General features: G+C 40.7%; 1 protein-coding gene across 2 annotated transcripts in view; it reads right to left on the reverse strand.

Moving 5' to 3' along the window:
- Positions 1–470: 470 nt before the first annotated feature.
- The window catches only part of LOC114506943 (SLX4 interacting protein), a 216,348-nt gene continuing 204,121 nt past the window's right edge, over positions 471–12,697 (reverse strand). The window contains exons 4-5 of one of the 2 annotated variants that reach the window (XM_036009571.1): positions 2,833–2,933; positions 471–1,544 (exon numbers count right to left, since the gene is read on the reverse strand). In XM_036009571.1, coding sequence (XP_035865464.1) covers positions 1,007–1,544; positions 2,833–2,933 — 639 coding nt within the window. In that variant the 3' untranslated portion in view covers positions 471–1,006. The remainder of the gene's footprint in view (positions 1,545–2,832; positions 2,934–12,697) is intronic. The other variant, XM_028524891.2, reaches the window with a different exon arrangement.

Consider the following 12,697-nt stretch of genomic DNA (forward strand, 5'->3'; position numbering starts at 1 on the left):
TGTACTATGGCTGTCACATTTAAAACGACTGAGCAAGTACAGGAATGGATCTGCACCAAACTTTGTGTTAAGCTTGAACTTTCCTCTGTGGAAACTACTCAGATGATTCAGAAAGCTGTGGCTATGGGCAACTGGTGATTGGCAGCTTCATCACGACAATGTGCCTGGTCATGCATCACGTCTCCTGCAGAATTTTTTGGCAAAACATCAAATCACCCAGGTGACTCAGCCCCCCTACAGCCCAGATTTGGCACCCTGTGACTTCTGGCTTTTCCCAAAACTAAAATCACCTTTGAGAGGGAAGAGATTTTAGACCATGCACGAATTCAGGAAAATATGACTAGGCAGGTGATGGTGACTGGAACTGTGTGAGGTCCCAAGGTGCCTACTTTGAAGGGGATTGAGGCACTATTGTCCTATGTATAATGTTTCTTATATCTTGTATCTTCTTCAGTAAATGTCTCTATTGGTCATGGATGGATACTTTCCGGACAGACCTTGTATGGGCCCCTGAAGGCAATTGCTTTGAAAGCTAACCCTAACACAGAGACATATTTTTCTATAAAAAAGTCATTCTAATTCCTTTGAAATCACAGCATCTATACACCCTTCTCATTTTTCATAGGTTTGGCCACTATATCTCTCAACCTCAATTTTGCGATCCTCCTTGGTAAGTTAGTGGCCTCTTTTTAATATTTCTTCCTTTCCTTGGTTGGGCTGCCATGGATTGTAGCTAAGCTTTCAGTGTTTGTGGCTGAGCCGGTTTGCTCTGCTAGCCCTGGTTTATTTTTCATAAGATGTCTGGAGGAGAGATTTTTCCAAAACATGCAACTCTTTTTTTATCCACATTTTTGATTGTTGTTCAAGTACAGTTGTCTCCATCCCCCCAACCCCCATCCCAGCCATCCCCACTTCCCACCTTAGATCCTCCCCTCCTTTGGTTTTGTCCATGTGTCCTTTATACAAAAACATGCAACTTTCCATTAGACATGGTTTTTGCCAAATCTTATTTCAAAAGTAACCCTGGATCTGACAGCTCTAAAGTTGGTAAAACTCTGACGGCTTTGCTTCTTTCCACTATTATTTCTCTTGGGGCTAATTGATCACTTCCAAAGGAAACTCTCTTGTGGTGGTCGAAATCTTCCACAGAGCCACGGTTCCTGCGTTTCTGTTGTGTTCTGGCCCCTCGTGGACTTTGTTTTGGACGTGGTGATGCTGACTCACATCTCCAGACAGGGCTCCCGCTTAGAAGCCCTGTCTCTAACCACTCCCCAGGATGAGGTTTTTGCTGGCTGCTAGTGCCTTCTGGCTGGGCCCAATGAACATTTTCCAGCTTTTGAGCAGGAAGCCCCCAGTGGCTCTCAGCTGCCTTTATGTAATCCTTTGCTTGTCCCATGGCCTCCAGTGGGGCACTGGATGAAGCTGGACTATCACCTCTTCTCACTGCCATCTCTGCAATCACTGAGTCACTAGATGTTCCCACAGAGTCCCTGCTGCTCTGTGATTTGCTCATGATGCTGCTTTTTGTTTCAGCTCTTTTCACACTAAAAGGAAAAAAAAATTTTTGTAAAGCTGTAATGTTATGGTTTCCTCCAAATTCCCCTCACCACATCTCCTACACCTGAAATAAGAAAGCATGCACTACGTCCCCTTTTCCCTATCTCCCTGGCAGATCTAGAAAAATCCCCGAGTGTACATTTAAATGCAGACTGGTTCAAGAAATAGCAGTCACTGGGATACACCAGGGAACACTTTATTTACTGATCACTGGTATATTAGTGGAGTTCATATTTTAACAAAGACAGACAAGTATTCATTTCAGATGTTAAGGGTCAACTTGATACATTGATTTTCATCCCCAGAAGTAAGTGTTCAAATACATCCAAAGCAGAAGCTGTATTTATGGGTCTCAGTATATATGTGTACAAGAACATGCACAGAGATACACACAATCTGTATTTGTAAGTAAAGAACAATCTTCTGGAATTTCTCTCAGGACATTTCAAGGTATTATTCAAATATAATCACCATTTAGTTGGTATCTGGCTTGTTCATTAACTATTGGAAATAGAGGATTCAGTTAATATAACTTGAAATATTCTGGGAAAAATCCCACAGAGTATGCAAGGAAAGAAAGTAGAAACACGGCAGACGCAAGTGTGTGTGTACATATGTGCACATGCGTGCACACACACAAACCCTTTTTCTACAGCATATATAGCAGTTAATGTAAACTTCGCTCTGGTTGAAAATTACTCTGAGGGGCAGGATAAATACTTCATGGGAAGATTTAGAAACTAGAGACTTTTACTTGGGTGTATACTTATTTGCAGGCTTATGAATGGCAAGAAATTTCTTAAACTACCAAGCTCACAACAATGAAGCTGAAATATTTATTTTGGATAAGGGTTGGTCTGGAAAGAAATACACAGATTCATGTTCTTACTATTGCTATCTGGGGCATGAGGATTATCATAATTATGTTAGGGTCAGAACAAGAGTCTTAGAAAAGAAATGTATTTTCTGAGATCTGTCTATAGTCATTCTGCAAGTTGCATGAAACACACCACCAACAGGTGCTTTTCATCTTCAAAGTGCTTGTAATTAAGTGCTCCTTGCAACACACCTGTGAAGCAAGAGCTTGACTCCTGTTGTCCAGAAAGCAAGAGAAAGAGAGGAAGGTGGAAGAGCAAGTATGTCTCTTAAGGTAGGCTCAGTGCCAGGGGGGTTGTGATTAAGTTCCATGTACTCGTGTTGAATTCTAGATTTCTTGTTATATATCCATACATATAGGCAGTCAAAAATGAGAAAAAGGAAACACATTGGACCTACATTTCTTTCAGAGCATTTCTCTTGAGCTTTGCACTGGGAGGAAGTGGACTCTCTGCGTACTCGGCAAAATAATCAGACACTCCACGGAGAGCTCTTTCCGTCTACTCCAAAAGATAACAAAAGTTCAAACAGAAAAATCTATGAGCTGAACATGACAAAACAGTGATACTCTAAATGTCCCAGTGAACAGATTTATTTTTGTGAGGACGAGATGAAACTGCTTACTGTTAGGCATTTTAATTTTTTTAAATTTAAAACTTTTTGGTAAATTGTCACGTCCCAGCCCACACACTTCATACATTGATGTGCAGCACAAGCATACACAAGACTGTGATAGAAAGGATGGTGATTCCAAACCACCTGGGGACTCTTGGCCAACGTGTGGTATCTCTGAGTTCCAGACTGTGCCAAAGCCCAGAATCTTGAAGCCAGGCAGCAGCATGTTTGTGGGCTTTGATCTTGCAGAGACCTGGTGGTACAGTGGCCTGTGCCCTGGCTATCCTCACAATTCTCTGCATTTCCTCTCGTTACAAAAATATAGAATATGGCCTTTGCAATACTCAATAATGCATCAAGTGTTAAGCCTTTTCATACTAATACTTAAACCTGGGAATTTTTTTCTTAAATAAACAAGTATTACCATGGTTTTATATAATTCATAGATTATGTGTTTACCTATCCTTATATGTTCTTGTGAAGACATCATTAGGAAATAATTTTAAAATGTAAAAATCTCCCAACCTTCACCAATGTTGACCCATTTCATTCTTTGGAATTGTTTCCTTTTTGTTAGCAAATGGATAATCCAGGCAAAGTGTTAACCTCTTTCATTTTCCAGGACACCAAGTACCTTTCTCCATCAAATTCCACAGTAAAATGTTGCAGCCACAGGAACAGTTGCTTTAGATTTACATTGGAACTAACAATAGCCCCACGGGAGAACCAGCAGTATGCCTGGGTGTCCCACATCCCATCACTGCCCTGCCTATGGTTTCAGACACTGACCAGTGTTACCCAAAGCCATATCCAGTTACAACCTACGTCAGTTTTAAGAGTTAGTGAAGGAAATGTTACAGGTTTTATTGGGTGATACTGCATTTTGATGCTTCTCCCTTCCCCCCTTTATAAGACTTACTAGTTGACCAAAAAGAGTCACAGTTGAAAAGTTAAATGAGAACGATTGAGAGAGGTTGAGATTTATGTGTGAAACACTTCTAAACATGCCCTATAAGTACAGTAGATTTCCCCCTCACAACCACACCCTGTAAGTGCTGTATTTTCAGAGCTGAACAATTAACATAAGGAGCATGAGTCAGGCTTTGAACAACTCTGTGGGAACCAGAAAGCCTTTTGCTATTAGGAATGATGTAAATTCCCCAAGGCTGGAAGAAGTCCACAATGGAAGGCAGACAGGGTCATAAATAACAATGGATGCTGTGGAGACCACAGAGAGTAGGATGCCGTGATAGTGACACTTCTAATCTCATACTGGATTCAATCAAGACCCTTATTTATTTATTTTTAAACTCAAAGAGTACTATGTATTTCCTATGGGAACTTCAAAAACTTCTTTAAGACACAGGCTGATCCACTCTCATCCCAAATTCCTCTGACAACAAACAATGGGGCAAAAGGTCTTTGGAGGAAAAAGGACAACAGAAAATGTGATGGAGTGACAGGAAGAAATGTCCAGTTCAAAAAGTGCAAAACCTGTGCCTTCATTTTCAAAAAAAAAAAGAAAAAGAAAAGAGAAAAAAGGCAATGCAGGGTCTCCTACTCATAAATTAAAACCACATTTGGCAATTTGTTGAAGGAGGCATATTTACATTTGTATGGAGACTGGGTGGGCAGGAAAAAAAAAGATTAGACTCCTTCTTCAGCCCTTGAACTGTCAGATCTCATTAGAAATCTCTCATTCTTATATTTCTAGGGTCAATTCAGTACCCTTTGTTGCTAAATCACAGCCTCTGGTGCCCCCAAACAAGTTCTCCAGAGGAAGCAGCTTCCACCCGGGAATGGGATTTCCTAAGGGAGTTGTCCTGATTACTAATGGCTTCTCACATATGGCATCAAAATGCAAATCCATGGCTTATCCAGAGGCAAAACTCTCAGGTGCAGACATTGTGTGCGGGGGTTTCAAGTGTCTCTCCGACATACCTGGATGACACTACTGCTTTTTAGATTCTGCCCTGATATCTTCTGCAAAGATACAGAAAAACTCAACATAATGAAAAGGCTACCAGTTGGCCATCCAACGTCCAGAGCGAATAGCCCATGGATAGTTAAGAAAATAGGTTAATCAAGATGACCTTTTTGGGCCTACATAAATGATTCTTGACAACCTGGAAGCTAGCTCTGAGTCTGCCAAGGACTAAAATTCTGCAAATATAATTTCCTGGTCACCTGCCCCACCCTCCAATTTATTAATTTTTATTTTTGGTAATATTTTGAGGATTTTAGTTATAAAACTTTCCACTTGTAAAAAGTGTCTAGATATAATTCCAGGATAGAACAGAACAGAAATAAGGCAAGGTCACCAGCCCCAGAAGGAATCTCATCTAGAGGGATACCCTCCTTGGCAGCTTGAGCAAACCAGACAGGCTGCCAGACAAGGCATCAGGCCTTATCCCCACCTCTGAGGATGCTCTGGAGACCACAGGGGTACCCTGTGTTGAGGACAGCCAAAGCACATGTGCCCCAGTACAGGTCTAAGGGGGAGGTCGAGTAGGTTAGAGTCTGAGTATGATGATGGCTAACTGCTATTCCCCAATGCTATTTGGTCTGACATAGGAAACACATTTTAAATTTCTGGACAGAAGGGACTGTAAAGAGAGCCATCACCAGAATTAGCTGGGCAACTAAGACTCCCTTCCTGCCTCTAGTCAGAGAATGAGTAGACTAAAATGTAGTTATAAAATACTGGTTAATATTCAAGTTATGAAGGCAAGTTGAAGTTGTGGATAAATCCAGGCATTAAGTCCACAGTGACTTATTGGATTTGTTTTTTTTTAACAGAACACTGTTGGATTAATGTGGGATAGGAAGAGAAGCCGGCCTAGAAAGACATAAAAGCACCAGCTCTTGAGTTTATTGCCTCTTCAAGGAGTCTATAAAACATAGCTGGGAATCCCAAAGGCTAGTGAGAAGACTGGCTATCAGAGAGTCAGTATTAGAAGCACTGAAGGAGGTTTTCAAAAGTATACATTCCCAGGCCCCATCCCTGGAAGTTCTGATTCACAAAATCTGGGGTGGGGCTAGGAGATCTATATGTAGGTTCCCAGGTAATTCAAGAACTGGCACACATGAAACAATACTCAACAGAGCAGAGAAACATAAACAAATGTAAGCTGGTACACCGAGGCAACTTTTGCAAAGTGTAGTTGTTATCTCAGGCATCAAAATCAAGTGGGGGGGCTTGTTCAAAAATGTTCTGGATTCTCTCCCAAAATCTACTGTGTTTGCACCACTGGGGGGTGGGTCATCAGGGCATGTGCATTTTAGGCAAGCACCTCGGTGATTCTGATACCCAGCAGAGTTAATTAACTTCTATCCTAAAGGAGCAAGGAACTGGTAACTGAGCAGAGTCCAGCAGAATCACTGGTACCGTACAAAACCGTACCTGGTACAGACCAGGTACGGTTTTGTACGTTTTTTAGAGATTCACTTATTTTGAGAAGGGAGGAGAGGGAGGAATAGAGGCTAACATAGCTGCAATTCCCAAAGGCTAGTGAGAAGACTGATGTTAGACAGAAACATCAATTGGTTGCCTTTTGTGTGCACCCCGACCTGGGACCAAACCTGCAACCCAGGTATGTTGCCCTGACTCGGAATCAAATGGGCGACATTTTGCTTGTGGGATGACACCCAAGCAACTGTGCCACACAGGTCAGGGCTGTACTAGGCATTGTTTGAGGACCTTGTGGGATAGGACACAGACCCACAGAAATTGTCTTTGCTGTCATGAAGACTCCATCCCAATGGGGAAGACAAGAAACAAACAAGCATAGGTTAGGTGATGTTATTAAGAAATATAAACCTCTAAGGGGTCATAGTGGTGCTGTTTTAGACATTAGTCAGGGAAGGCTGTGGTAAACAAGGTAAGCTTTACCTAGAGACCTGAGTGGAGAACAAGCCATGTAAAAATATAAAGAGCATTTCAGGCAGGGAGAACCATGAGTATCGAGGCTCTGAGAACAGATGCTGCCTGGAAGCAGGGAAGTACAGGAAAGCAAATCAGAGGAAGGGGTCAGTGAGCGGGTAAGAGGGGTAGGGGTGTGTATGTGTACATACCTGTGTGCACATTGGTGGTGGTTGGGGCAACAAATCGTATATAGTTTTTTTTAAGGATGGCATATTTTATTGTGAGGAAGTTTATTCTTCTCTGGAAGTTTCCAAGAAGAAAGGAGATTTAACATTTTAAATGGATCATCTTGGCTAAGAAAACAATCCTACTCACAACTTTCAAAAAAATAAAGGTGACTTCCAGCCAAGATGGAGGCATAGGTAGACACACTGTGCCTCCTTGCACAACCAAAAGAAAAACAACAAATTTAAAAACAAAGAAAAACCCAGAACTGACATAAAATTGAACTGTATGGAAGTCCCACAAGCAAGGAGTTAAAGAAGAAACATTCATCCCGACTGGTTGGAGGGGTGGAGACGGGCAGCCAGGCAGAGAGAACTAGCTGCAAGGGGGTGGCTGGAGGACCGGGTGGAGCAGCTGCTTGTGGACTGGGAGGACCCACATTCGCTTGCAAATAAACCAGGAGGAACAACTGGGGAGCAAGAAACCCAGGGTTCCAGCCTGAGGAAATAAAGCCTCAAAGCCTCTGACTGAAAACACCTGTGGGGGTTGAGCTGGCAGTGGGAGAAACTCTTAGCCTCACAGGAGAGTTCACTGGAGAGACCCACAGGGTTCTAGAATGTACACAAACCCACCCACCCAGGAATCAGCACCAGGAGGGCCCAATTTGATTGCGGGTAGTAGAAAAAGTGACTGAAAACTGTCTGAGAGCGAGCAAGTGGCACTGTTCCCTCTTGGATCCCTTCCCCACATACAACGTCATAACACAGTGATGAGGTATGCCCTACCCTGGTGAAAACCTAAGGTTCTGTCCCTAACTATGTAACAGGCACGCCGAGACAAAAAGAAAAATGGCCCAAATGAAAGAACAGATCAAAACTCCAGAAAAAATATGACTAAGTGATGACGAGATAACCAACCTATCAGATGCAGAGTTCAAAACACTAGTAATCAGGATGCTCACAGAAATGGTTGAGTATGGTTGTAAAATAGATGAAAAAATGAAGGCTATGAAAAATGAAATAAAGGAAAATGTACAGGGAGCCAAGAGTAATGGGAAGGAAACCGGGATTCAAATCAATGATTTGGATCACAAAGAAGAAATAAATATTCAAAGAGAACAGAATGAATAAACAAGAATTCAAAAAAATGAGAAGAAGCTTAGGAACCTCCAGGACATCTTTAAATGTTCTGACATCTGAATCACATAGGGGCCAGAAGGAGAAGAGGAAGAGCAAGAAATTAAAAACTTATTTGACAACATAATGAAGGAGAACTTCCCCAATTTGGTGAAGAAAATAGATTTCAAGGAAGTCCAGGAAGCTCAGAGAATCCCAAAGAAGTTGGACCCAAGGAAGAACACATCAAGGCACATCATAATTGTATTAGCCAAGATTAAAGATAAGGAGAGAATCTTAAAAGCAGCAAGAGGAAAGGAGAGTATTACCTACAAAGGAATGCCTGTTAAGATTGTCAGCTGATTTCTCAAAAGAGACTTTAGAGGCAAGAAGGGGCTGGAAAGAAGTATTCCAAGTCATGAAAGTCAAGGACCTACATCCAAGAATACTCTATCCAGCAATGCTATCATTTAGAATGGAAGGGCAGATCTAGTGCTTCCCAGATAAGGTCAAGTTAAAGGAGTTCATCATCACTCAGCCCTTATTATATGAAATGTTAAGGGGACTTACCTAAGAAAAAGAAGATAAAAAATATAAACAGTAAAATGACAACAAACTCACAGTTATTAGCAACAGAACCTAAAACAAAAACAAAAACGAACTAAGCAAACAACTAGAACAGGATCAGAATCACAGAAATGCAGATCACACAGGGTTATCAGCAAAGGAGTTGGAGGTGATGAGGGGGAAAAGGTAAAGGGAATAAGTAGCATAATAAATAGAAAATAGACAGGCGGAGGTTAAGAATAGTATAGGAAATGTAGAAGCCAAAGAACTTATATGTACGACCCATGGACATGAACTGAAGGGGGGGAATGTGGGTGGGAGGGGGTGTGCAGGGCAGAGGGTAATAAAGGGGGGGAATGGGACAACTGTAATAGCATAATCAATAAAATATATTAAGAAAAACAGCTAGGAATAAATCTAACTGAGGATAAAAGACTTATGCTCAGAAAATTATAAGAAACTGAAGAAAAAAATGGAAGAAAATACAAATAAGTGGAAGCACATACTGTGTTCATGGATAGGAAGAATTAACATTATTAAAATGTCATACAACCTCAAGCAATCTATAGATTGCACACCATTCCTACCAAGATACCAATGGCATATTTCACAGAACTAGACCAAATATATCAAACATTTATACAGAACCACAAGAGATCCAGATTAGCCTCAGTAACCTTGAGAAAAAAGACAAAGTTTGTGGAATCACACTACCTGATGATCAAAAAATACTACAAGGCCATAGTTATCAAAGCAGCTTGGAAATGGCATAAAAACACACACATAGAGATTGGTGGGACAGAACAGAGAACCCAGAAATAGACCCATAGCTTTATGGTCAATTAATATTTGACAAAGGAGGCAAGGACCAACAATGGAGTAAATATAGTTAATTCAATAAATGGTGTTGGGAATATTAGATAGATATGTGCAAAAAAATGAAACGAGACCACCTTCTTTTTAAAAAAGAAATTTTTAGCCCTGGCTGATGTGCCTTAGTGGATTGAGCACCGGACTGCAAAGCAAAAGGTCACCAGCTCGATGCCCAGTCAGGGCACATGCCTGGGTGGCAGGCCAGGTCCCTGGTAGGGGGTGCATGAGGAGCAAATACACATTAATATTTCCCTCCCTCTCTTTCTCTCTCCCTTCCACTTTCTCTAAAAATAAATAAACAACATCTTTAAAAAAAGAGACAATTTTAACTTTATTTATTTTAGAGAGAAGGGAAGGAAGGGAGTAAAAGAGGCAGAGAAACATCAACTGATTGCCTCTGGCATGGACCTCAACTGGGGACAAGGCCCACAACCAAGGCATGTGCACTGACTGGGAACTGAACCACCGACCTTTGGTTTTGTGGGACAATGCTCAACTTACTGAGCCATGTTGGCCAGGGCTAGACCACCTTCTTACACCATATATAAGAATAAACTCAAATTGGATTAAAGACTTAAATGTTAGACTTGTAGTCATAAAAATACTAGAAGAAAACATAGGCAGCAAAAACTTGGACATTTCTTGTAGAAATATTTTTTTCTGACATATCACTTTGGGCAAGGGAAACAAAAGAAAAAAATAAACAAATGGTTTTACATCAGACTAAAAAGTTTTTGCACAGCAAAACAATCCATCAATAAAATGAAAAGACAACCCACTAAATGGGAGAACATTTTCACCGAGGATATATCTGGTAAGAAGTTAATATCAAAATTTATAAAGAACTTAGAAGACTCAACACCAGAACTAACAAACAAAGAAACAACCCCAAACAATCTAATTAAAAAATGGGGAAAGGACCTGAATAGATATTTCTCCAAAGAGGACATACAGATGTCCAACAGATATATAAAAAGATGCTCAATGTCATTAATCATCAGAGAAATTAAAGTTAAAACCACAATGAGATATCACTTCACACTGCTCAGAATTGCTAGTGGCTATCAGTAATAAATCAACAAACAACAAGTGCTGGAGAGGATGTGAAGAATGGGGAACTCTTTTGCACTACCAGTAGAACTGCAGATTGGTGCAGCCATTGTGGAAAGCAGTATGGAGTTACCTCAAAAAATTAAAAATGGAAGTGCCTTATGACCCAGCAATTCCACCTCTGGGAATTTATCTGAAGAAACCTAAAACATTAATTTGAAAGAACACAAGCACCCTTATGATCATTGTAGCTTTATTTATAATATCCAACATTTGGAAGCAGCCCAAGTTTCCATCAGTAGATGAGTGGATAAAACAACTATGTGGTATGCTTACAGAATGGAATACTACTTGGACATAAAAAAGAAGAAAATTTTACCATTGTGACAGCATGGACGGACATGGAGAACATTATGCTAAGTGAAATAAGCCAGCTAGAGAAAGACAAATAACATATGATTTCACTTATATGTGCAATCTAATGAATGAACTAAACTAACAAGCAAAGCAGAGACAGATTCATAGATAGCGAGCAGGCTAACAACTCTGGGTTGGGGTTGGGGTTGGGGTTAGGGAGTGTAGTGATCAAGGAAAAATGAAAAAGGACTCATGGACATGGACAACAGTGTGGTGATTATAGGAAAGAGGGGGTGTAAGGGGGAGAAACGTAATGGAAAAATAAAAGAAAAACTCCCCACAATGAGGTATCACCTCATACATAGCAAAATGGCTATCATCAATAAATCAATAAACAAGTCTTGATGAGGGTGTGAAGAAAGGGAACTCCAGGGCACTGCTGGTGGGAGTGCAGAGTGGTGCAGCCACTGTGGAGAACAGTATGGAGTTATCTCAAAAAATTAAAAATGGAACTGCCTTATGATCCAGTAATGCCACCACTTCTGGAAATGTATTTGAAGAAACCTGAAAGATTAATCTGAAAGAATATATGCACCCCTATGTTCACTGAAGTGTAATTTACAATAGTTAAGATTTGGAAGCAGCCCCAGTGCCTATCAGTAGATGAGTGGATAAAATAGCTATGACACATTTACAATGGAATACTACTCAGCCATAAAAAAGAAGGAAATCTTACCTTTTGTGATAACATGGATGAGCCTGGAGAACATTATGCTAAGTAAAATAAGCCAGTCAGAGAAAGACAAATACCATAAGACTGCTTTCATAGGTAGAATCTAATGAATGAAATAAACAAACAAAATAAAACAGACTCATAGAGAAGAAGCTGAGAGATGTCAGAGGGGAGGGCTGTTGTGGTGCTGGGTGAAAAAAGTGAAGGGATTTAGGAAAAGGAAAAAAGCCCTAATAGACATGGACAACAGGATGGTGTTTACCAAAGGCAAAAGTGGGGGTGGGGGGGCTGGTATGGTATGGAGGAGGTAGAAGAGGGTAAAAGGGGAAATAAATGGTGATGGAAGGAGGCTTGACTTAGAGTGGTAAATATACAATATACAGATGATGAATTGTAGGACTGTATACCTGAAACCTATATAATTTTATTAGTCAATGTCACCCCAATAAATTCAATAAAAAAGAAAAAGAAGGATTATCTTGGGTTTAGTAGAAGGACAAGGTGGAAGTAGGGAGACCAGTGATGAGGATACTGCAATATTCCACTCAGAGATGATGGGTCTTACAGGAGGTGGGGGGTGGAGAATTGGTTGGATTAGAAATAAAATTTGAAGGGAGACCCAAAAGAATGTACTGATAGATTACATATAAGAGATAAGAGGAAGAAAAAAGTCAAGGATGACTCCAACTTTTATGGTTTTATTTGGAAGTACCCTTCACCAATACAGGAAGTACAGGGGGAGACACAGGCTTGGGGAAGTTGGAACCAAGAAATCCATTTTAGGTATGTACACTTTAAGAGTCCTCCTGGATATCCATGTGGAGAGCCTGAGCAGGCAGTTAAGATACAGGTTGCAGAAGAGAA

Source organism: Phyllostomus discolor, chromosome 9 (assembly GCF_004126475.2).
Source record: "Phyllostomus discolor isolate MPI-MPIP mPhyDis1 chromosome 9, mPhyDis1.pri.v3, whole genome shotgun sequence".
Classification (NCBI taxonomy): Eukaryota; Metazoa; Chordata; class Mammalia; order Chiroptera; family Phyllostomidae; genus Phyllostomus; species Phyllostomus discolor.